The sequence below is a fragment of the Lepeophtheirus salmonis genome, chromosome 1, assembly GCF_016086655.4.
Source record: "Lepeophtheirus salmonis chromosome 1, UVic_Lsal_1.4, whole genome shotgun sequence".
Lineage (NCBI taxonomy): Eukaryota > Metazoa > Arthropoda > Copepoda > Siphonostomatoida > Caligidae > Lepeophtheirus > Lepeophtheirus salmonis.
The window spans coordinates 6,502,237-6,527,425 of NC_052131.2; the positions used below are offsets into that span (position 1 = coordinate 6,502,237).

The 25,189-nt window shown below is 27.3% G+C and overlaps 1 protein-coding gene across 4 annotated transcripts in view; it reads right to left on the reverse strand.

Annotated features, from left to right (window-relative positions):
* Window positions 1-445: 445 nt before the first annotated feature.
* Window positions 446-25,189, reverse strand: part of LOC121115573 (glutamate-gated chloride channel) — a 263,024-nt gene continuing 238,280 nt past the window's right edge. For 2 of the 4 annotated variants that reach the window (XM_040709661.2, XM_071887606.1), the window contains exons 6-12: window positions 21,496-21,583; window positions 18,416-18,569; window positions 11,640-11,722; window positions 3,312-3,446; window positions 2,961-3,211; window positions 2,154-2,387; window positions 446-939 (exon numbers count right to left, since the gene is read on the reverse strand). In XM_040709661.2, the coding sequence (XP_040565595.1) occupies window positions 646-939; window positions 2,154-2,387; window positions 2,961-3,211; window positions 3,312-3,446; window positions 11,640-11,722; window positions 18,416-18,569; window positions 21,496-21,583 (1,239 nt within the window). In that variant the 3' untranslated portion in view covers window positions 446-645. Of the gene's footprint in view, window positions 943-2,153; window positions 2,388-2,960; window positions 3,212-3,311; window positions 3,447-11,639; window positions 11,723-18,415; window positions 18,570-21,495; window positions 21,584-25,189 lie in introns of all 4 variants that reach the window. The other 2 variants (XM_040709659.2, XM_071887602.1) reach the window with 1 other exon arrangement.

The window sequence follows — 25,189 nt, forward strand, 5'->3', positions numbered from 1 at the left end:
AGAGTACATTTCCCTGACTAAAGTTGTAATGGTCTCCAAATACAGCATTCGTTTTTGTCAAAAAATGAAATTATTTTGGCGTAAAATTTTAGTAAATTTTTAATAACGGGAACAAATTTGTTAAAATCACATATTTTTTGACAAAATTAGCTATTATTATAATATAAAAAATTCTAATTATCTGAAAGACCATATCGGAGCCATATAAAGCCTCATTAATAAATAAAAAGGCATTAAAACAACAGCCAACATTTTTAAACATTATAACTTATCCCAGAAATTTGCCCTTGGGGCTTTTACTTTATATATTTAGGAAGTGTTCAATAGATTTAATAGATATTTGTCATGGGACATTTTTTCGATTTTTGTGATAAAAATTGCTTTTATGTTGACGTACTACATAAATATATTTATTTGTGCTTCCATCTTCGTTTTCTTCTATTAGTTTTTGTATTTATTCTTCCACATTCCTTGGCATTCTGATATGTTACACAATTTTGTATATATAATGTTATACATCTTTTAAATTAGTATTTCTATGTAGTAGGTAGTAGATTAAAGTTTCTATGTAGCGCTCATTATATTAATAATTATAAAGGACAACGACAACTCGGCTAATATAAATATAACGAAGGCGTAACCATTTTACATTCTTGCCTCACTTTGTGCCTCTTGAAGGAGATAATAGCTCCAATAGGACATGTTAAAAATTGCAAAGATGGCAGGGAAAATGACTCTTGAGATGACATCAATTTTCTTTGCACGCGAGGGGAATTTGTTGAGCCAGGCTTGAAGGAAATTTTGTCGTCGATGGGGTCGCATATGGATTTCACATTGATGAAGTTTTGAAATCATAGAATTAGGCTCAGAGCCATTATGACTTCCAGCACCTACAATCCCACTCATACTTCCTCCTGTGGATCGACGAAGTAATGGCTTCTGCTTACAAAGGGGAAAAAAAAAGAAGAGATGTTATTTCTATGTCCAAGACAACTGTGTATAATATTTGATTTTTTTTTTTCCAACAAAAAAAAAAAAAAATTTTATTTAAAGCTGTAGATTTTTGAAATTTTTTTTCAAAAAAAAAAAAATTATTTGAATAGCAATGGATTTTTAAATTTTTTTTCTAAAAAAACTACTCTTTTGTGAACAACTTTGGATTTTTGAAATTTATTTCAAAAAATTTAATTTACTAAGCCCATCATCCACTACATTATCCTACGGACGCCCGTGAATTTCTTTGATATCTAAGTCTATTGATTATTTGCTTTACACTTTTAAATTGTTTAAGCTCCTTTTTTATTCCAATATTTATCTTTTCTCAAATTTAATTAATGCAGTTTTTTTTTTTTTTTTTTTTTTTTTTGAAGAAAGACATAAAAATAATGAAATTGATATAAATTGATAAAAAAAAAAATACGAAAAAAAGATAAAAAGTGTGTTATTCGGTTTTGTTGATTTTATATCTCAAGAGGTTATAATTTATTAATGTATAGTCGAGTTTCAGTAATTAAATATTGATCAAATTCAAGTTGAATTGAGTTTGAGTTCGAGTCAGGCAAATAAATATATATTTTTTCATTCAATTGATAAAATCTAATTTCAATAATTATGTCAGTTTGAACCCTTTAATAAGGCAGTCAACAAATTAGACAAAGAAAAATATCCAACCAAAATGTGTTAAAAAAATTTTAAAGAAATTATTCAATAAAAATGTGGAAACAAATAGAGATAGTATTGTGTCAGTTCTTATTTATAAATAGCGACTCGAGTCCTGATAAATTCAGTCCTGTATACAAGTCCTAAAAACTTATAAATTTTGGTCCTCAATTTTCCATTTCCTTTTTTTATCAGTCTTAGTAATGCCAGTCCGAAGGAACGACAATCTTAAGAACCCGTCCCAAGGGCTGATAGGACCGGTTCTAAGACTGGAGGGAATAAATGAGGACTAAGACAAGTCAAATTGGATATAATATTAATCTATACTCGAATATTTTGAATATAGATTATTTGAGTTTAGTCGAGCTTTGCAAATAATATTTCGAGATAGTTTGACTCATTTTCATAAAAATTATACTTTTTTAAAGTCAAGTTTTTGTATAGTTCGAGTAATGTTCGAATCCATCACCAACTATGAGTATGAAATGAATTACCATGGCAAAAGAGCCTCCTCCGTTGTTAGTAGCAGAACCAGCAGAATTAGGATGACCCATTCCCATACCAGGGCCAATATGCTCGTCTAAATGTTCATTAGATTCAAACGTACAGTGCTCAATTTCCCATTGTTTTTTATGCTTTTTCTTTGCAAGTCTTTGAGCGTCTGAGCGTGATGCGTAGTTGACTAAAGCGTATTCTAATAACGCACTAAATACAAAGGTGACACATACCTATAAGAAAAGGATTAGATTTAAATTATCTAACTAATACTAGTGACCAAAGGTTTATTCATTGATTCAGATGGTGTGTGTCTTAATTGTTTTTATCTTGAGAAACATGAAAATTACCTTTCCAATCCCAATTTTATGTTTTTGTGACCTACATGATGCAACATTTCATATGCTGTCCATCAAGATCAATAGTTTAATATTTATAAAAATATTTATTCATGCACCAAATCTTCAGTAACTTTTGATGTGTTTTTTTTAATAATGAAATTGTATGTCTATACTTAACAACAAACTTATAGAGTCAACTTTGAGTCTGATTTAGAAATAATTTAGATATTTTTTTAATCTGGAAAACTATCCTACAAACTATATTTTATGCATTTGTCTTTTAGTTAGATACTTCAAAGCGAAAAGTAACACCAATTTTTGTTAAAATATAATTTTCAGAAAACCCTCTCTAAACCACAAAAGCAGAGGTTGTTTTCATGTTTTTTGAGGTAATACCAAACAAAGACACACCATTTCAATCCAAATAAAAAAAATTAACATTTTAAAAGTAAATATATTTCTTACCCCTGTCCACACATCAATGGACTTTGTATATGCGACGGGAGGTAAAGAATTTGAAATCGAAGCTGTTTGAGTGGACATAGTGAGCAAAGTTGTGACACCCAAAGAGACGCGGGCGGGTACGGCATTGGGATCTAGCCAAAAGCTAACCCATGAAACAATCACCAACATACAGCAGGGTACGTAAATTGTTAGTAGATAATATGAAAACTCTCTTTTGAAAGTTAAATCCACGGTTAAACAACTGTATTCTCCTGCAAATTAATAATAGGAAATAACAAATAACAAAAAGTATATATATTAATTATTATTGTTATAATTAAAAAGTTCATTGAGGTAGAAAATTACACTGACCTGTGTTAGTTTTTATATTACAATAATCGCTAATATATTTTTCTAAGGTGAATCGAGGAAGATGTAAATCTTTTACTATCTGTACAGGTTCACTGGGCTTCCAAATATACTGCAGATCATCCGTAGTCCAACCATCTATAATATAAAAAAAGAAAAAAATCAACGAAGGAACATTGGGGCTATTAAATAATACAAATTGCTACTTTTTTAAAGAAACAGCTCATCAATTATAATGTATCTCAAAATGAGTAACAACATGAGTTCTGAAATTGTTCTTCAGTTTAATATCAGTATAATTTATTTATTGTACGAAAGGAATAAATTGTAATATCACAGCCTTACCTCTCCAAAATAATAAAATCTACAGAATATTTTGTAGTCACCTGACGTTGTTTCTACTTATTTGTCTCTCATCAGTGTTCTGAAGAAAGACAGTTAAATTAGAATTACAACTTCTGAGGCTCTGAAAGATTCCCAATAAGGATAAAATGATAACTGAATAGCTGGGAATAATTGGATAACTAACAAATCTGTTTTTCGAAGAAAGATTATGGGATACAAATAAGGTAACAACGTGATTTAGATATACACAATATATTAATTTTTGGAATATCTAATCGCAATATGTTGTTTACAATAACGAACAAAGAATCCGTACGGACTCGAATATTTAAAAAATCTTCAAACTTTCTGGAATAGTATTTTAAACTGTGGTACTCTTCTCTTAAAGACTTAAGATTCACTACCGAGAGGTTTCTGAGAAATTAACCTCCAAAGTTTTTATAAAAGTTAACTTAATTGTTTTTTACATCTACATATATTTAATAGTTCTAAGTAAAGCTTAAAAACAAAATGGCGGAAAGAGACTGTGTTATACTGATTGTCTTGTCTTTTGATGGTATAATATACATGATATTATTCTATAAATATTCATATATTATTATATTTAAACTTACTAAAAAATATACTAAAATAATAAGCCTTTGTAACTTCAAACACTCGATTTCTTCATAGTTATCATAGCCACAGAACTAAAAACCTGAGTTATATCAATGTACCTAATGACTTTTAATATATATATATAAATACTTGTGTAAAAACTTTGAAAGACATTTTCCTGGAATTCTCTTCCTAGTGCGCCTTAAAACTTTCATAGGAGAGTTCCTTCAGGTAAAATATTATTTTGAAAATTCATAAAGATTTTCAATTACAAGGCTATATGATCCTTTAAAGAAAATATTTTTTTTTGTATAAAATAAAGTTTTTAGGAAACTTTATTTTATTTTTGGTAAAAGGTATAATTCAATTCATAATAAAAGTACATATTAGTACCATTAACGGAAATTAAACAATTATTAAGTCAACCTTGGACATTAAACAATTATTTAATATTTCGCCAAAAAAAAAGAAAGTGAAACTCTGATTTCTGGCATAACATGATCTATGATTAGCACAAGCTCATAATTTTCCTTCCGTACCTATATAACTACTTTATGTAAAATTTGTATTTTTTTGTACAAAATGGAATTGGTACATGAGAAACATGTCTTACTATTGACGTAATTTAAAAAAATCATGTTACATATTATGTAGTTATTATTTTTACTGCAGTATGACAATAAGAGAAAGATATATTGGGCAATTTGGTTGTATGCAGTTGACTCAAATAACTATTACAAAGAGAGAAATAACAAACATGAGTTTTACATTTATAATTTATTTCAATGGAGCAAAAGATAATTTGAATTTTTCATTTAGTTATATTTATTTTCTATGAAACAATAGGTTTTTGAATTGTATTTTAGGAATTTATAATATATTTCGTGGTCAGGATGTAAAAAGGGGCGTCCAGAGGATTATATATATTTTAGTTATTATTATTAGGGGCTTTTTTGTAAAACTAAATTTTGAAAAGAAATTGAAAAATCCACTGTTATTGACAAAAAATTAATTGTTTTGTATAAAATTTCAAAAATTCACAGGCAGATTAGGGAGAGGTGGGGTTGGAGTAAAAAAATGTACTTTTTATGGTCGTCATAAATGTATGAACCCCAATAGACTATAAACTTGACGAGTGAATAAATAAAATATAACGAATGTTTTCCCCATATTTCTGTCTCTCAATTTGAGATTGACAGTTACATTATTTCTATTGTTTCTCAATATCAAACTTGGATTAAGAAGTGACGAGGACAAAGCGGTCACTTTTTCAGTTTCACGTGCTAGACCGTTTAATGCAGGGTTGACTGTATGTGTGATGTTAATTGTACATACGGATTTTCTCTGATCTTCATATTATTTAGTATGTTTGTGTTTACCAAACATTGAATAATAAATGCATTAAACATACCAGATGGTACTTCAATTTATCTTTTTGGTATTATATTTTCTACAAAAATAGAATAATCTCCTTAATAAATCTCCTTTAAATAAATATAAAACAAGTATAGATATTTTTCACATGGAAACCAATAGAATTTAGCTACATACATACTGTAAAATGTTATATTTATCTATTTACTTTACATCAACATTAGGCTCCATGTGAAGAAGATTGATAAAAAACAAGTTATATTAGGATATGCGAAAATATTATTAAGAATTAAGGGCCATTAGATAATTTTTACTACATACGAGTGAATTTAAAAGCAAGAGGGATGATTCAACAAGATACATATATATATACAGAGTTTCACTGACGTCAAAGATTGCAAAATATACAATGCCATGTTGAAGGTAATACCGGGTGGTCCATTGAAATCTGAATACTTACTAATTCAGTAATTAATGAAGGTAGAGTGATTGAAATTAATTCATATTTCGATATATTAAACCATAAACAATTAGTTACAAAACAAAATTTGAGCTCTTTAGCTTACGTACAATTCGAAAAAATGACACTTATACGTGATTGACGAATTTCCATTCGCACACTCTAAGCAATTGGGCCTCTCCAGTATCCAAGTCTTTGCTGTCATCAAGTCCAAAACGTTGGAAAGAAAGACGGGCTCTTTAAGAAGGCCAAATTGGATACGGAGGAGTTATAGAAACAGCCATGAATAATCCCCTCAAGTCCATTAGTACAAGAGATCTCGGTGTTTCAAGCCAGACTGTCCAGAGACCTATAAAAAAAGTGGGTGGAAAGAGACACCGGCAATGAAAGAAACCCATCTCCTTCGTTGCAAAACTCTTTTGAGTTTTTGACTCCTTCTGCAGCAGGTACCAGGACTTCCGCCGCCGCCTGGTACTGATTAAGAGAGCTCAGACACATAATATATCTATTCATAATATTAATTTTGTTGATATTCTTTAGGTAATTAATAATTTAGATCTGATTGATGTTTAAAAGTTTTTAGAATTTTAATAGAAAAAAATATCAAAAATAATTTATGATATTAAATTTTTTGGAAAATATTTCAAAAATCCACAGCTATTTACGGAAAATTAAGTTTTTGAGAATGGCAATGGATTTCTGAATTTAAAAAAAAATTTCATATATATATATTTTAAACTTTTTTCTAGAAAAGTTAATTTTTTGTGAATGGCTGTAGATATATGAAATAAAAAATTTAATATTTTATATAAAATTTTTTCAAAACAATTTAAACTTTTGATTTTATCTTATCTCTTAGAAAGAGGTTATCATGTAACCTTCCCAACAGAAGTTATATAGTTAGCGACTATGTAATTTCAGCTGTTGTATCTACCATAAAATACTGATAACACTCGTTCCTAGCACTGACATATTTAATTAGAACTAGCCACCTGATTCTTTTTAGTATCTTTAGACTGATTCAACACTATACTTGATATAAAAGAAAAACAGTGATATTTGTAAAAAAAATAAAATATGTACTAACAGTCCAAATGAAATGACTCGCTCTATTTAATATGTATAGGGCCTTGAAGATAAATTGGGACTGAATTGAACTGCAAGTAGAAAAAAAAAGTGTATTGATTCAATTTATTCTTTATTTTATTGACAATAATGTTATTCAATGTGATCTCCATTTGTGGCCACCATTCCCTCGATTCTTTGGATGAAGGCCTTGCACGCCTTGACAACTTCTGTGGTATCAATAGCCGCCAAATGCTTGGTGATAGAGGTCTTCAAGACCTTGATGCTGTTTTGGCTGGTGGGACAAACCTGTCTTTCTAACTTTCCCTAGAAGTAAAAGTCCAAGGGGTTCATATCAAGGGATTTGGAGTGCAAGTTTTGTGGCCCCAAAAAGGGATTTTATAGTTGTTAAGAAGGTCTTGAGTCTTCTTGGCCGTGTGTGCAGGAGCAGAGTCTTGCTAAAACACGAACTTCCAGCTCATATACACCCAGTAAACAGTAGACTTAGGCAAGACAGTCACATTCATTAAAGGAAGAGAGTTGTTCCACGGGTCAGCGAGTACGACAATTGTTGGCCTTCATCGTTGTTCCATCGTTTTTTACTCTCTGATCACATTTAAAACGGACTCAATCAAATGATAATGACAAAAACTGTCTAATGGTATATTAAAACTATATCGAAATGCTCTCCTTATTGATGTGGATGCGGTTAAAGTTAGTCCCAATTTCTGTACAAGACCATATATATAATTTTTTTTGTATCGTTGATGGATGAGGAAAATAGAATAATCATTGGAGAAAAATATTTTTTCTTTGTCATTCGAATAGTTAATTTATATTTTACAATAAATGTAAATGTTAATTTATAATGATGTAATAAAAAAATCTAAAATACATATTAGGGTCTATAATATAATAAAACTTGATGTAATAAAAACAATTTTAAATACATATTAAGCTTTGTAATATAATAAAACTTGATGTAAAAAATATTAATTTTTGATAGACAGTGAAGATGTAAGTCTTTTTATTTGTTGATCCCCTTTTGACATCTAAAAACATCGCAGTAGGTGGCTATTTTTGTTAATATAAATGCAAAAAAGGTTTTTGTTATAAAGTTTGTTGTTTAAGCTCCCAAGATGGCAGACATCAACAATACGGACGTCACTATAGATTCAAATAGTATTCTTTGAAAAAACAATTAGGATGTTTTTTTCGGTGCAAAAAAAAAAAAAAAAAAAAAATGCATTTCCAATGGAACAAGGGAATCGTAGATTAAATAAAATTTGTAAAAATTTGTCTGGAGATTTGATTGCATATACATTTAACAAATTTTTTTTCTTTTTTCACTAAACGTAAATTTTAAATTTAAAAAAAAAAAATTCATTACGGACATAAAACCTTAATCTATAACAGTATCATTTTCCATTTCCAGAATATTTGATTATATAATTTTTGCCATATTTGTAAAAATGAACCAGCTATCAATTGTTATTTTTTCTACAACATTATTCTCCATAAATTTTGAGTTTTTACATGTTCAAAAAAAATATCAGTAGTTCTATGTTTCTCTTTTCAATTCCAAGAAATGCTATTTATTTCTTTTTTTTGCAAAGTTAGTGAAAAAAAATTTTATTCATTTTTTTTCTTTTCAAATTTGGATTTGGTAATTAAAAAAAAAATGTTGATGGAAGTTTATAAAACATTTTTTTTTTGTAAATTCATTATAATGCATAAATTATAATGCTTGCCCGGACTAAAGGGATCTAAACAAAAAGAAGAAATAATATTTACTATTGTCAATGTAATTTCTCTCTCCCTTCTTGGCTGATCAACGCCGGGTAACACTTTGCTAGTATACATATATATATATATTGAGTGAATATTAGATCAGTTATACATATATACATGCTTTATAAAATCACAAGCATATTGTTGTATTTGATGGTTGTAAGATGTTTCTGTCCTTCTTTTATTTATGAGTTTCTCTTCGTTAAAAAAACAACAACTTTAGCAACGTGACAAATCGTTCATAGGTTAAGAAAGTTAAGCAAGTTGTATTTATTTATTTAATTCTCTCAAAAAGAAAGATATAATTTGTTTTTATTTATGTACAAGCTTTTTTTAGTCAACCTCGAGTTAATATAATTTTTTTTTTCATTTGTATTTCTGCATTGATCCATTAATGCTGGAAAAGTGAACATATATTTTTGACTTAGCTCAAAAACATGCCATCATGATAAAAGCTTCAATAAGTCTTCAACAAGCAAGAAAGTACTCAAATATGTATTTCCCCAAAAGTCTTCTTAGACCGTTGTTATTTACGTGAAATTTCCTTCAAAATGAGTTCCAGTTCATTCACATGACTATCATTTACGGCAAATTATAGCTCTCAGCCTCTTTAGACGCTGTTTAGATTGTCTCCTCCAACAAGTTTTCCCTTGCAGACACTATGAGTCGTCAATGGTGTGTTAGGAAGTCACACTAATATCCTTCTTCAGAACGGACTCTTTGCAGAAATCCATTACGTCGAGATATGGGAAAGAAGAAAACCACATTTCCGTTATCAATAAGAACTGAAAAGTGGTTTGGCACCACTCTAGTACAGACTTTGCTTGATGGGAAGGTGCTACGTCTTGCTGATCCTTACAGAACAGCTTTGCTCTTTCAAGGGAGTTTCCTCGATGCTCCAACCCAGCACCCGTCGTTGTGGCTGTTGTATGCAAGCTCCTTGGTGAATATATTTTCGTTAGTCTAAATGATTGAAACATGTGTACAAGAATTGAGGAATTTCAAAAGTACCTTCGCCTGGGTCACCCTTTTGGCCATTGTGTAGTTTAAAGCATTTTTTTATGTATTGCCACTTTGTATATGTTCTTACTGGGCTAACATGTAAATAAATTCATATAGGTAATTTTTTACATATACGATTAAAACATAACTATTTTGAGCTTTTACGCCTACGGATTGTAAGTTTTTTCAGGCTTTTAAGCCAAATTTTAATAATTAAAAATTATACAAGTGAATTTCTTAGAGTTCTTATCTAATTCATATATAACTTGACGCACATATTTGCTACTAGTACTAATCTAGTGCTACTAAAATTATAAATTGAATTTAAATGATCTTGTAAATGATCAAAAAATTACAGTCTTGCATTTTTTGTTAGATGAAGGAAAAGATTGAATTACTTTTGATGTCCAAGTGCACCCAACAAATCAAAGTATTTAACTAAATCTTTACCACACATTAAGAATACATCTTTCTAGCTTTGTTATATTTCTACCGTTAATATACAAAGTATAGGAAACAATAAATTTTCTATCAAATTTGAAAGCATTTCTCTTTAAATATCTTACTTTCTTGTCGCTAATAATTCCAAATTGAAACTAATGGTAAAATATAGCCATTTCATGAGAATTAAAAAAAAGAATTGGGGAAATTCAAATATAACTATTTTTCTTTGACGTCAAACTGTATTAATTACAGATGTATTGAATCTTATATATATATATAATTCATAAGGGTGAAGTTTCTTGAAGATTGTTTTTAAGCCCCTAACATGGCGTTGTTTTTGGGCTATTATACAATCTGAGTTGTTCGTGAAACACACTATTGTCATTTTTCTTCTTCTAATGATTGATTTTAACAAAACATTTAGTAAATATTTCAACACTGTAACCAAATTTTTATAGTATAACTTTATAAGTAATTTCAACCAATTTATGAGAAATAAATGTATAAAAATAAATTATATTTTATAAAATATATGAGAAAATGAAATTATTTCTTTTTCAATTTTAAGAAAATAAAAAAGTTATCCAATCATTTCTTGTACTATGGGAACTATTATATTTTCCCTCCATTGACAATGCACTCAAATCCTATACACAAAAAAACTAATATTCATGCAGGTTGTGTACATGTTTCAACTTGTATAAGTAAATGGTGCATGTTGCAGCCAAAAAATGAGATGAATAGTTATATATATAAAATAAACTACACTTGTGATAATGCAATAAATGAATATTCAGTGAATGTTTGAAATATTAATGATGTAATTATTAACTTTTTCAACAAAAATGACTAATTGATAAGTATCCTGTCGCACATTATAAAGTTTAAATGCTCACAGTGATATTACTCCTAAATACATAATAAACAAGAAATTTTAATGGATCAAAAGGAAATGATATTATCAATAGAACATGAAGAAACTAAAAAAATCCGCTAGGTGATATGAAGGACTCTTGCTGATTGTTTAAAAAAATGTCACATAGTGAAAAAGACTTTCACAGCGCCTCTATGCGACCACTCTCAACTCCATTGTTTTCAAACTTAAATTTGTAAACAACGCTCATACTTTATAAGTAGTAATTTATTAAAATGATAATGTTGTAATTAAATAAGTCGTTATAATACGTATTAAGGATAACTTAAACAATACATACATATAAAATATATAGATTGAGAAAATAAAGTTAACTTACAGCTTGCTACCCTGAGCGAACATTGCTGTCGATCCAGTGGATATAACTTTAAATTCATTGGACATGCTAATGTGAGTGAAACCCTGAAAATAAATATTAATATCAGAAAAGTGCGTTTTTTTCTTTTTAATATTATTTAATAATACATACATTAAAACAAAACAATTTAATATTAAAATAAGTTTGATATAATTCTACAATGAGATATTATCATAAATATTTTGATGGCATAGAATTTGTGTATAAACAAATGTAACTAAGAATTTACACTTTTTTTTTATCTGCTAGATTTTTCTAGAAGTTATATTAGGCAATCATAATCTCTTTATAAAATAACCTTTTTAAAAAAGTACAAATGGAGTAATTGATTAAATTTATAATTTAGAAATAATTAAGTGTCAAATTTATATCATTTTGAATGTATAAATTAGGGTTGTCATCCTATCAACACTTTCGTATTGGTTCGGTACCAGACAAAATTTCTATCGGTATTTTGATACTCTTTCTACTAACATGATAAAATAGGTCATTACTAATTTATTTCAATAGAAAAAATATATAAATAACTCATGAAAAAAATAAAATAACATAACTTAACAAAATTGACACTTTTACAGTACTCAATCCAATTAAAATAAAATACATAAAATTAATGCAATGAATTAAAGAAGATTACTTTCTAATTTGTTTTTTAACTGGATTGACTATGTGTTTTTTAATAATAATTTGTTGACGTAATGCACTTCGTAATATTTTTGATACTGATACTATATTATAGTATCAAATATACAACATAAGTAGTGGAGGACAATTGAAAGGGTTTATTGTTTTAAAATTCATCAATATATTTTTCGCGGCATTACCTCGCTAACAAAGAAATATATAGGGGTTTGTCTTGTCAGTTATCAATGTTTCAGCTTCTTTTCTCTGAATCAATGATCTAAATGTTGATTGGTTGAATTAGAGTTACTTTTAACCAGTCAATAATTCTCTAGAATGATTGATATATTATTCCATAGGAAGAATTTTCTGACTAGTACCAACTAATTTTGTTTTTTTTTTCTATTTTTTTCAAGAGAAAGATTGCGTGACACAATAAAAGTAACAGGGGTGTCCGTAAGATAATAATTGGGAAAGGAAAGGCTTGGTTTTTGGAATTTTTGGAAAAAATAATTGAAGAAATAGATTTTTTGGAGAAAAATTCAAAAATTAAATATCAAATATTTAATTTTTAGGAAAACATTTTTCAGAAATCCATACACTTCATTAAAAATTCATTTTTCTGGGAAAAGTCGAAAAAGTCCACAGCTGTTCACAAAGAGTTAAATTTTTAATATTATTTTTTGATAAAAAAAAATTCAAAAATTAAATTTCAATTATCAATTTTTGAAAAAAAAACTTAAATTTAAAATATAGAATTTTGTAGAATTTTTTTCAAAAATCTGCATTTTCTCAAGATTTGATCCTTGCATATAAAATATTAGCACATATCTGTAATTAGAATAAACTTTTCGACATAATAAATTTATTTTTATAATGGCTAATGTTTTTTTTTCTAACTCAAAAGTTGTTTCAAACCTACAAAAAGGGTAAACACACTTTTTAAACTCTTAAAGAACAGATTTGATACAGAAAAACCAACTACAGATTCATAATCAGCTTTTAAAGTATTAATAAAATTATACATGCAATTTCAAAGATATATTTTGGGTTCACTTGTGTTATTATTTGATTATATAAAATCCGGAATTATTCTCAATTTTTGTTTTTTTCTTCCTATTACATTTAATTCACATTTAGTTATTAGTTAATTTTCTATAAATTAGTTTTCTTCTGAGAGAAAATAAACATACAACTTTTTACATGAATATTTATGCATAAAATATATATTTGCTAGAAATAAGATGCCAATGGCATTCTTGTTATTTATATTTTTGTCTTGATATAAACATGACATTCTGACAAAGAAATGTTTTGTTTTCTTGCTGACAAAATCATTATTAATAACAAGTTCGAAATATATGTACATTGTTTAAGAAAAAAAAGAGATTGTTTCCTCGTATGTGTACTAGAAAAACATAGCAGCGGCTTGGCTGGAGGGGCTGTAATATTGAGAAGTTTTTGATATCTTTTAGAATATTTAATATTTGAAATCTAATTAAATTTTTCAATTTTTATTTTCCCAAAAAAATAAAATTTTCAATTTTTTTCCTAAAAATTTAATTTTCTGTAAATTGCATTGGATTTTGAAAGTTTTCTGCAAAAATTTAATTGTTTTAAAATTTTTTTCAAATAATTTAATATTTAAAATAAATTTTTTTCAAATAATTTAATATTTAAAATTACCTTTTTTTACGATTAACTTAATACTTAAAATTAAATTTTTTTACAAATAATTTAATATTGAAAATTAATTTTTTTCTAACAAATTTAATTTCTTGCAATTTAAATGTAAAAAAGTAACCTTATGTTATAAGTTTTGTTTAAAAACAATAACATCTAAGTTATTAAATTGTTTGTACATGAAAAAAGTTTATTTAAAACATAAATAATTGAAGTTTTCATTAGAAAATATTATCTTTTTATAGAAGTTTTAGTTCAGCTGCTAAAAATGATTTAAATATATTTGTTTTGGAAGCAGACATTTATCGAGGTTAAGTTGTTATGTTTTTAAACTTCCGTGATAATAATATTTTAAAAAGGAAATAAAGAAATTCAATTTCAAATAGCTAATTAATAGAGTTTTTATATATTATTTTATCAATTTCTTATTGATTCTTTATTCAATAAAATTGTAAATGTGACAATTTTTTGAAAAAGTAAAACTTTGTTTATTTGTCTAACTTTTTAGAAAGTAATAACAAAACACATTAATTTAGATGAGGCCATTAATTAATAATAAAACAATTCAATCTAGAAAGAAACATTAATAATAAATATCCTCAAATAAAAGAAAGCCTATAAATGTAATTACTTACTTCCTAAACGATAAAAGTAGGTAAAATTCTTTTTTTGACATAGGCGGAGTGTCAAGACAAATGCAATATTGAACAAAAAATACCAATAAGAGAAATCCCTAATTTATTATTTTACTTCCAAAATATTTATGACTAGGGATGTCTGCAGGGGGTAGGCTGGGAGGGGAGGGGGCTGTAGTTTTGATCATCAAATTATTTGAAGATCAAAGCATTTTTACTTTTCCAATAAAATAAATATTTGAATTTTTTTATAAATTTTTTTTTGGTGAAAAGCTGTTGTTTTTGGAATTTTTTTTTCAAAAAGTTTAATTGTTTGTGAACAGCTGTAGATTTAGAAATAAAAACTTGTTGTTTTTTTTGAAAATTATTTCTCCCCCAAAAAAAAGTACAATCTTCCAGATGCTCCGATGACCCATTAATAAATTGACTTTGTTGGCTCAATTATATGCTGTATATTAGAATTTGTGGAATGATTTCAGATATCTAGGAATATTAGCCATTGTTTTGAGTCTTCATATGATAAATGAAACTTTGTTTATTTCCGATATGGTCATTCAAATATAGTCTATTTAATATTTTTCTTTCTATGACTGATTGATAATTTGTACAATCTTTAAATGCAATTTACGGCGCCTCCGAAGGATTTATACAAAAAATTTATTAATAGAAAAGTAAAATAACATAGGGGAACACTCATTTTAACAAATAAACTCAAGCCAAATAATTGAGCGTAGAATCAAAAACTCATCTCAGTTTTTCTCCCAGTCATTTGATTTCTGAAATATCTGCTCTAATAGTAATTTGGGACAATTATCGTTCCGAGTCATTTTGTACCCTTAAAACAATCCCAAATTAAAAGAAAGATTAATAAAACATATGTAAATGGGTTTTTACATAATAAATCAGTCTTTTTATTGATTCTGTATCTTGTTCTGAACTCCATAAATTTCCATTTAAAATACCTGTTTGATACGACGATACTACGTTATAAATAAATTTCCATAATGTGTTATCAAATTATTTAAAAAAAAATGTTAAATGTGTTCAATGCTGCTAACTTTTTTTCAACATTGTGATATTATGCAGCAGACATCATGTTGTTCGTAGCCGCTTATGTATTGCGAAAAAAGGACAAAAGAATCAACGGAGTAAAAGTGATTTAAATTCATCTTATTTCAAAGAACGTATAATATTTCATGGTGAAAAATTTAATTTCGTAAATATATTATTGTTGGATTTAATACAGCGATTATGGTTAAAACTACTGTGGTATTTAATTGCCTTCCAATCTCTAACATTGGTTCTTAATCAAACATTATTGAAAAATGTTTATGAAGTAGTTAGTCTTCAGAAGATACAAAAAAAGACATTAGAGGTAACATTAATACATTTTTTATTAAAAAAAACCCAACGAATTTAAACTGTTTATGCTGAAGTTTAAATGAAGTTAAAAACTCTAGTGTAAAATACTCGTTTATAGGCACCAAAATTGTCGGGAGGGGCAGGTGGGTATGGGAGCCTCAATGACTGTTTCATTAGTAGTATTTATCACTTTATTTATGACAGATTATCCTCAGTCACTCCAACTAGGCTCCCAATAACAAAATCAGGATTACTGCACAGACTATAATAAAGTAATTATAAATTAATATACTAAATTTTTCAAGTACATTCTTTAGCATTTTTCATTCCTTAAAGTACCGATTTTTTTAAATTCAAGGGTGAAAGTTGATATTTGGACTTAAAAAAAAGGATCAAATCAGGATAAGACTCCCATTTTGACTAAATACAAGCTTCCTTGACAAAATAATAATAATAATTTTGAATCGTATATATAGCAATTAAAGTAGGAGTAACTAGGGTAATATGGGCACCTGGGGAATGCCAGACACCCTTATATATACTTAAGTGTTCATTCAAGGGTTACTTTTTTTTTTACAAGTAAATGATATCATCTTACAGCTATATTGCATTCAAGCTGTTCACTCATAAATGAGTGAGTGATTTGTTGGCAATGGTTTGTGATTGGAGGAACATTTAAAGGTATTATCTACTCTTGCATTAACAAGAAAATTTTAATCCCTGTGCAGTGTGACTCCTATGTTTTGCTAGGAAAATAAATTGAATACATTATACTGAAGAAATAATTAAGTCAATTTTTATTGAATATAATCAACGTTCTGCCCAAACGAAAAAGAAGGGATATAGGGTAGTTGTAGGTACTCTAACAGTAACATCAGCTAAATGGGCCACCCATGTGAAGAAGATATGTAATTACCTTTTTTCAGAGATTTTTTAATTTATTTAATTAAAATTTGTTAGTGCAATAAATGGCTTGTCCAAACCAAGATAAAATAGTAAACATAAAATACAATCGGGATAGTTATATGATAATAAGCATTAAATTCCAAGATTTTTTTTTAGTAACATAATAAAATAAATGAAAGGATTCTTTGGGGTAAATAAGATGCACTAATTGTACTAATATTGATCATGGCTTTGTGTATGTTTCTGATATTATGATGAGTCTTCCAAATACTCAGTTTCTTGGAAGCGCATCCAGAGCTAGCAGAACCATGAATTTTAGCAAAGATTTATGAACATTTGCAAATGATGAGGTGTGACCTATATGAAGCCTAGCAAACACTTATTGCCCACATTATATGTGCTGTCTAAGCCATTTCATAATTCATACTACGCTGTTAATGCATTGTTACCTAATTAGTAGTTAAATAAAAAAAATAGACTCATATATTTTCACTTATATTATAGCAACTTTGTCAATTGCAGTTTTTCAAAATGACCTTTGACTTGAATTTTTTTGTTTGATAGAGACAAGTAGTAAGAATTTGAATGGATAACACAAAAGTACATCGAGTGGGAAAGTTCTAGCTACATGACTACTTATAATATATTTAAAAATTACATAATTTGAAAAAAGTGTTTCAAATTATCCCAGCTACTCCCATACTTAAATTCAATCAAGTCAATCTTTTCGGATTGTGTTGAATAACCACAGTATAAACTCTTTTAAAATCGGAATTGACTTTGAAGTTAATGTCTGGCATACAAACCCGGGGTGAATTGAAGATGTTTATAACTATTGCAGTAATCAAATTATGTCCTGAAATTTTAAACTTAAGCAAATCAGATATTTATGTAAAATTAGTTACAAGGGGTATAGATGGTGGTGTTTAGAGCTTTTATTCAATTACCCATGTGTGTAAATTATATTCCTCTAAAAGAAAACACGAACCATAATTCACTATTTTAAAGAAAAACTATACATTTTCTTATGAAATTAAGTATACCAATTGGATCAAAATATATATTCTGTGAATAAACCAGAGCATATAATTACCGAATCCAAATATAGTTATGCAATATCCTTACCGTTGAATATTTTTAATCATCAAATAATTTACATACTTCCTACAATATATGTAAACATAAATGCACTTTTGTAATTTAATTCTCAGCACCTGGAAAACAAGTGCTTTTTTCTCATTATCATGCGTTAATTAAATAATTAAGAATTTACAAAGGACTTCTATCTGTGAACGTACATGCATATGCACCCTTATAAATTAATTAATGATTAATTAAAAGAGTATTATTCTTTCATATGCAAAAAATCCTATATTACTCTCTTATTAAGTTTAAAATAGTAGTTAATGAGTGCCATACTTTTAGTTGTTGAATGTAAAACAAACCCCAAAAGAACCCTTTGATAAATTAACTGTTTTTAACAAAATGAAGTATACATATTTTAGATGTTATTTAATTTGTTGCTCTTACCGAATACTATACAAAACATCTCCATTCGGGAATATTCGTATGTAAACATTTGGAACCAGGATGTTATGGAATCTTCCTTCCTTTTCATTTCGGAAAAACGTATCAGGCATCCATACCTTTTTGGCATCCGTCATTGTGAGGTACTTTATCTTTGCTGAAAAAAAATTAAAATAGCTCTTAGACTCTGAGTTATGGCTCTCTCAAATGAGTAGGTTGTGGATAATTTCGGATATCGGCTAACCGATATCCCATGTGTCATTTGAAACATTTTCAAATATCTAAGAATTTATAAGTATATTGCGTATATCGTATATATGTCGTGTACATTTTGTAACTTATAAAAGAAAATTGAACAAATGTAACCAAAAAATGAGATGAAATATTTTGAATAATAAAAAAATAATAGAATAGTTTGATTTTCAATAAATGGTGGATACAATAAAAAAAGTAAAGCTTTACTTTTCAAAACAAAATTACTATTTCATAATTATTCTGTGGGACATTATTCAGTTCAAATGCCTACAGTTATATTCTCCTAAAAATATTTATATAAATAGTTTATAAATGTTGTGTACAAGTTGTAAACACAAAATAATTTTTTTGAATTAAAAATTTATTCTACTTGTAATAAAGATTATGCAATAAAAATATTCTTTGGATGCTTTATATATTAATGGTGTTATTGTTGACTATTTTGCGGAAAATTAATAAGTATTCTTTAGTACACCATAAAGTTCAAAAACACACAGTTTTATAGTTGATAAATACATTATAAGCAATTAATTTTAATGGATCCAAATGAAATGATATCATGAATAAGTATTTTTTAATTAAAATGACTAGTGATGTAATTAAATAAGATATTTTTGGAACTTTAACAATTAGTGTATACTAGTTGCAACATGAAAACAATGCATATCATTATATAGGCAGCATCAGCCAAAAGCAATTAAGATTTCAGGGAGTAAATTTTTTTTATTGCGACCACTCAAATTTTAATTTTAAAAATATTAATTCATTTATGGCTGTAATATTAAAGCCTGAAAAGGGAAATTTTGCTTTTACAAAAGATATAAGCATTTGTAATACAACAATTTTGGAGAATATATTTATATTCTATTATGAAATTATTATAAAAGATTTTTTATTCCTTAAGATTTTGCATTCTTTATAATGAAAAAGTTTTTTAAGATTTTTGCTTCAATCTGAATTTTTCTTTCCATTTTTGTCAACTCTAGAAAATTGCAGAGCTTATTAAAAGACATTTTGCCTTTATATCTGTCAAAAATCAATTAACAATGTAAAATTGCTAATTTTTCAAAATGTGTAGGTTCTGTGTATGTGTACCCACATGCTAAAAAACTGATTTGAGAATCGAATCCGAATTGAATTCAGAATAATAAAAACAACATTTTTTTATCAGAGTAGTTTAAATATATACGATAATATTAAAATATGGATTTAAAAATAACACTATATCAACCTCGAATGAAAAGCCATCTTTAATAGTCCATCAGATTAATATATTTTTTTTTTGCGGGAATAGACCTGATATAAATGTGAGTATATTATTCACACATACTTTTGAAAATAGAAGCTCAATCCTTCAAGTTTTAAATGAATTACTTTTATCTTTAAAATAATGAAAAACCTTTTATAAAAAAAGTATATTTTGATCTTAATACTGGTTTCTCATAGAATTGATTGATCCCACATGACATATATTCACATATAACTTGATATTTGAAATTAATACCAACGTTAGCCGAAAAAAGTAATTTTCATTCATATTTCTTCATTTTTTTATTCTCAATAATTGTGAATGAAGAAAGTTCAAAGATAGTTAGAAAAGAAAATCATAAATCATTTCTTTTTTTTTTGATAAATTTTACTTTTACAATTCATTTTACATCTTTACAAGCAGAATGCGCTCATTATTCTATCTCTAATATTATTTGATAGAGGTTATGGTGATAGACTGCAGATCACATGTGTTCCGATAAGCTTCCAGTTGGTAACTGCTTGCTTAAATAATTTCAATTTTCTTTTCTTTACTGGAATTCTTCCTTTCCTTAGAGCCCGTACACAAATTATCATCAATAAAATATTTACATTGTTTCCTGATAAAGTATTGCTGCTTTTGTTTGATTTTGGAAGGTGCATGGAATACAAACAACGTAGGGTACGGGGATAAAATTTTCATTCAATATGAGAAAGGTGAATAATTATTCAAACATGACAATGAGGACATTGTCTACTCCATTAAAAAATAAAGATTTCTGAAGACAAGCCAAGATCATTTATAACAAATAAATCCTTTATATACAATAAATAAGTCTACCTTATCTCATTCTAGAATTTAAATACCTACTTTTTAGAATTTAAATTTATTTTCAATAGGATCAAAATACTTTCTATGCTTTTTTTTAATCTCTCTGTCTGAAATATAGGCTTATGAAAGGAATAATCTATTAATAGAGCACAAACTCTTGTTAACCTTTCTTTTTAAGCGACTGAGGGGTATTTTTTTTGAATTTGGCTTGATACATTAATATCTTTTTGTGTCTGATTTTGTCTATTTTATATTGTTAAAATCATAATCAATTTAACAAGTTTGTTTAATTTCTGAAGACCATCATTACACGATTGTTTTTTTCAGATCTATTTTTCAATTCATAACTTTTCAATAAATTGAAAAATTGAAAAAAATAGCCTTTAGCTTAGTCAATACAACTTTAAATAAAACAATTTAGTCAAAGTTTTGCATTGGAAATTATGTAAACCTAATTTTTCTTTGAGTTAGGCACAAACCGAATTCTGTAAAAGATAAATCATTTTGTCCCATGCAAAATCATTACGGTCGGAGACTGGTGTAGGATTTTTAGACCGAAACCGAACACTTATAAGTATCTACTGCCCTTTTCTTTTCTTTTTCATATGATACAATGATATTTAGCTACTCAGGTACGTTGTTACGTTTATTAGATCAAGTTGTCACGCAGTTTATCATACATTAAACCCACAATCAAAAATGCTGCCCCTTGGAGTACTGTTTGCTTGATTAATATAGATTAACTTACTTCTCATATCACCGTGCTGTAGTCTATTAGCGTACTGAAGACGATCGTCATTCCACTTTTGTCGAAATGTAATTTGAACGGAGTATTCCTAAGAGAAAAAATAAATGTGTGAATGAAATGTGTTTTGAGCCATCATTTTTTCCTCCTTAAAATATTTCAAAATGATAATCCTTGGCATTTTATAAAGAAGATATTTATTTATACTATTTAGAAAGTTTTGTTAAAATTATGCTTTGTAGGTTTAAAGGTGGGTTACCCCATCCATCATGCTAAATATCAAGCTATCGAAATTTATTTACAGTATATGAAATTTTGATCTCTGTAAAGAAAAAAAAATCGGTTCATACAGGATATTTCCATGTTTCTGTAGATAATAACATCCCTAGGCAAACCATTTAAATCAATCCATTAATATATAGTACATTTTGTTCCAAATAAGGTATTAAATATATAAATACAAAAGATACCAATGATTGTAAATTAATTTCATAATTATGTAGTAAGTTTTGTTAGTTATTTTTTTCTAACAAAAACTGTCAAAAGTAGATTATAAGCAAAATCCACAAATTTCAAAACAAATTAGTAACTCAACTTCTTTTTTATACCTGATGTATATATCAGCTCGAACAAAAAACATTAATCTTCAAACCTCAAATTTAATTGTCACATAAAGTTTTATACAAGTATAGATATATAATATATGTATATGTTTAGATTAATCTTTTTTAAAAACTCATACTAATTAGCTTCCAAAGTTTTTAATTATTCATCCTATAGAAGCATATATTCTTAACCTACAATTATATAAACTTATGTTCGGTTAGACTATGAGGTTTTATAATTAAATAAAGATCAAGAAACGTCTTCATTAAGATGAATACGAGTAATCATTTCAAATTAATTGGTATATTATATACTTAAGTGTAATATAAAGAAAGATTAATAATTAGTTGGATGAATGACAAAAACACGAATCTTCAATATCATTTATCATATGTTTATAATTATGTTAATCGCTAGTTCCGTAATATAGTGATACGAACCTGGGGGTATTGAAGAATATAAAACATTATTTTACTTAATTGTTACTGAAAATGGACCTTAAAGAACCATTTCATAATAAAAAAAATTGTTTTAATTATTACTGTTATAAAATAAAGCAAGAAAGTTACGTCACAATATTCCTGTGTTAGCCCATCAAAAGGGTTCAGCTAGCTTTATAATAGTTCTGCGTACGCCTTTATAAATGTACTTCCCATTTGCATAGATAAGCTGAAGACGTCCCAAAACAAAAAAATTTAATTACTCATATTTGTTTTTACAGTCACGAATATAAAATTAATCAGACTGTTGAAAAGATGATCATATCTTCAAAAGAAATTGATCTTTTCTAACTTCATTCCTTAATGGAAATTGTGTAACTTAGAGGTTTACATGTGATAGTTTTGATTTTATAAATTGCCGTTACTTTATCAAAGATTGGAAACCGTTTACTTAACCCCAACATTAATAAATCAAGCACCCTTAGAAAAAATAAAAAAAAATAATGAAAGTTGTCTTTATTTAAAAAAAAGACATAAAATTTAAAAACTCTTCTCCAATACTTAAAAAAAAAAAAAAAATTGCAGATGCTATTGGAAGAGCATGTGAATTAGCCCTTTTTATTATATATTTTTAGTCAAAAAAAGTATCGAAATATTAATACCAGTTTGTAATTTAAATGGCCTTTTTATGTGTATACATCCTATAGATAATCTAATACATAAATATATTTTTTATTAATTACATTATATATATATGAGATAAGACAGATCTAATTTTACATGAAAAAAGTTATCAGATGTGTTTGAGAGTTGATCTTGATTATTCTCAAACAAATTTCCATTAATTTGTTAAGTAATCATAGATATTATAATAAAGTATGTAAGTATATTGGAGAGATCAACAATATATGTATATTTTTTTAATTACTCTCTAATAGTCCGAGAGCCTGCCACGGAAGATTTCACCCAGACGGTTTGACCCACTGAAATTACTTATTTCACGTAAACATTGCATTTTTGTTTGTCATCCTAAACCCCTTCCCCCTGCTAGATCTGGCCTCCATAAACCTCTAAAAATAGCTTCCACACGGTTTATTTGAACCCTCAGGTACATGGGAAAAAAATTCCACCAAGGTATAGTACTATGCCAGGGCATGGTATATAACAAAAACAAACAAAAAAAAATCAGACAGAACCTTCAGGTCAGACCCAGACCCAGAGTACCCTTAAAAACGTAAAATATGCATTTTTTCATTCCATGATCTACATGAACAAAATAATAATTTCATTAAATGATAATATAAGTATGAATATTATCATATATTAATAAAATCTATTTCAATTATTATTCGTGTGCATTTACTTATTATCTATTAAAAATTCATAAATAAAATCTACTTTGTTCCTACATCAACTTTTTTAATAAATTTAAATCAATACTAGTTTATCAACAAAAAATTGTATAATTATTAGATAAAACTTCTTAAAATATCCATTAGTAATAATTTGTAAATACTTTTTTTTATCTTTATACATATATGAGCAAAAAGATTAAATTAATTAACAAAGGAATTAATCTTTACTCGTATCAAAAATTAAATAGTATTTTGTAAATTTTTTCAATATTTCCTGTAGCATTAGTATGTTCTACAAGGATATATAAAATACTTTAAAAACTTAACGTATCCATAAAAAAATTATAAAAATTCTTTAAATAATGAATCACAATGAGAATGAGGTGATTTATCTTCTGAAAAAAGTATTTAACATTATTTGTCAAGAGGATCCCTGTTTGCATTTACAGATTTTTCCACTCAATAAATCGATATAGGTTTTATCTATAAAACTATTTCAAGGTTTTTTTCTTCGTTCTACTAATTGCTTTCAAAAAATACTTTCTATGGAGCCTTAAAGGACAATCCATTGTCCTGACATTTTTCCAGTTTCTAATAATTCTTTGAGAGTTTTTATCCGACTATTTACGTTACGGTATATGTTGCATTAGTAATGCCAAAGGAAAATAATATTTTTGCAAAAAAATAATACTTTTTTCCGTTCAGGTATTGCTATAAATAAATTAAATCCATTTTTTTGGCAATGGCTTTTCACTGAAAAGTATTCATATTCATATATATGTGCAAAAAATAATCATAAAATACTCTGCGTAGTTCATGTAATAACAATAAGTTGTAGGGGTTTAAAGAGATGAAAGATCGTTTATTTATAAGGAATGAGTTCATATTCAATTTTTTTTAATTTGCTCATTACCTTCGCCAACAAAGTTGACCAGAGTATTGCTTTTAATCAGGATAATGGAAGAAGTTAAGGACCAATTTTACTTAAAAACTTAGTTGGAAGGTTACATAAGTTAGCGGTAAGAATCCATTAATTTTTGAGATGTAAAGGTCAAAGGTCAGGGGAACTATTCAAAACAAATGATTGACCCTAACTTTGGAACCCATTGAGATACTTAACTCAAATTAATATAACTTTGTAGGAATAATAGAAGCACTAAATATCTATTTTAATAATAAAAAAAAAAACGATCCAAGTCACACAAAAGATCAAACACTGTTCAACATTACAAACTTTTAACCGACATAGTTATGAAAAAATTAATATTTAATTTTCAGTGATTTTACGAGGAGATT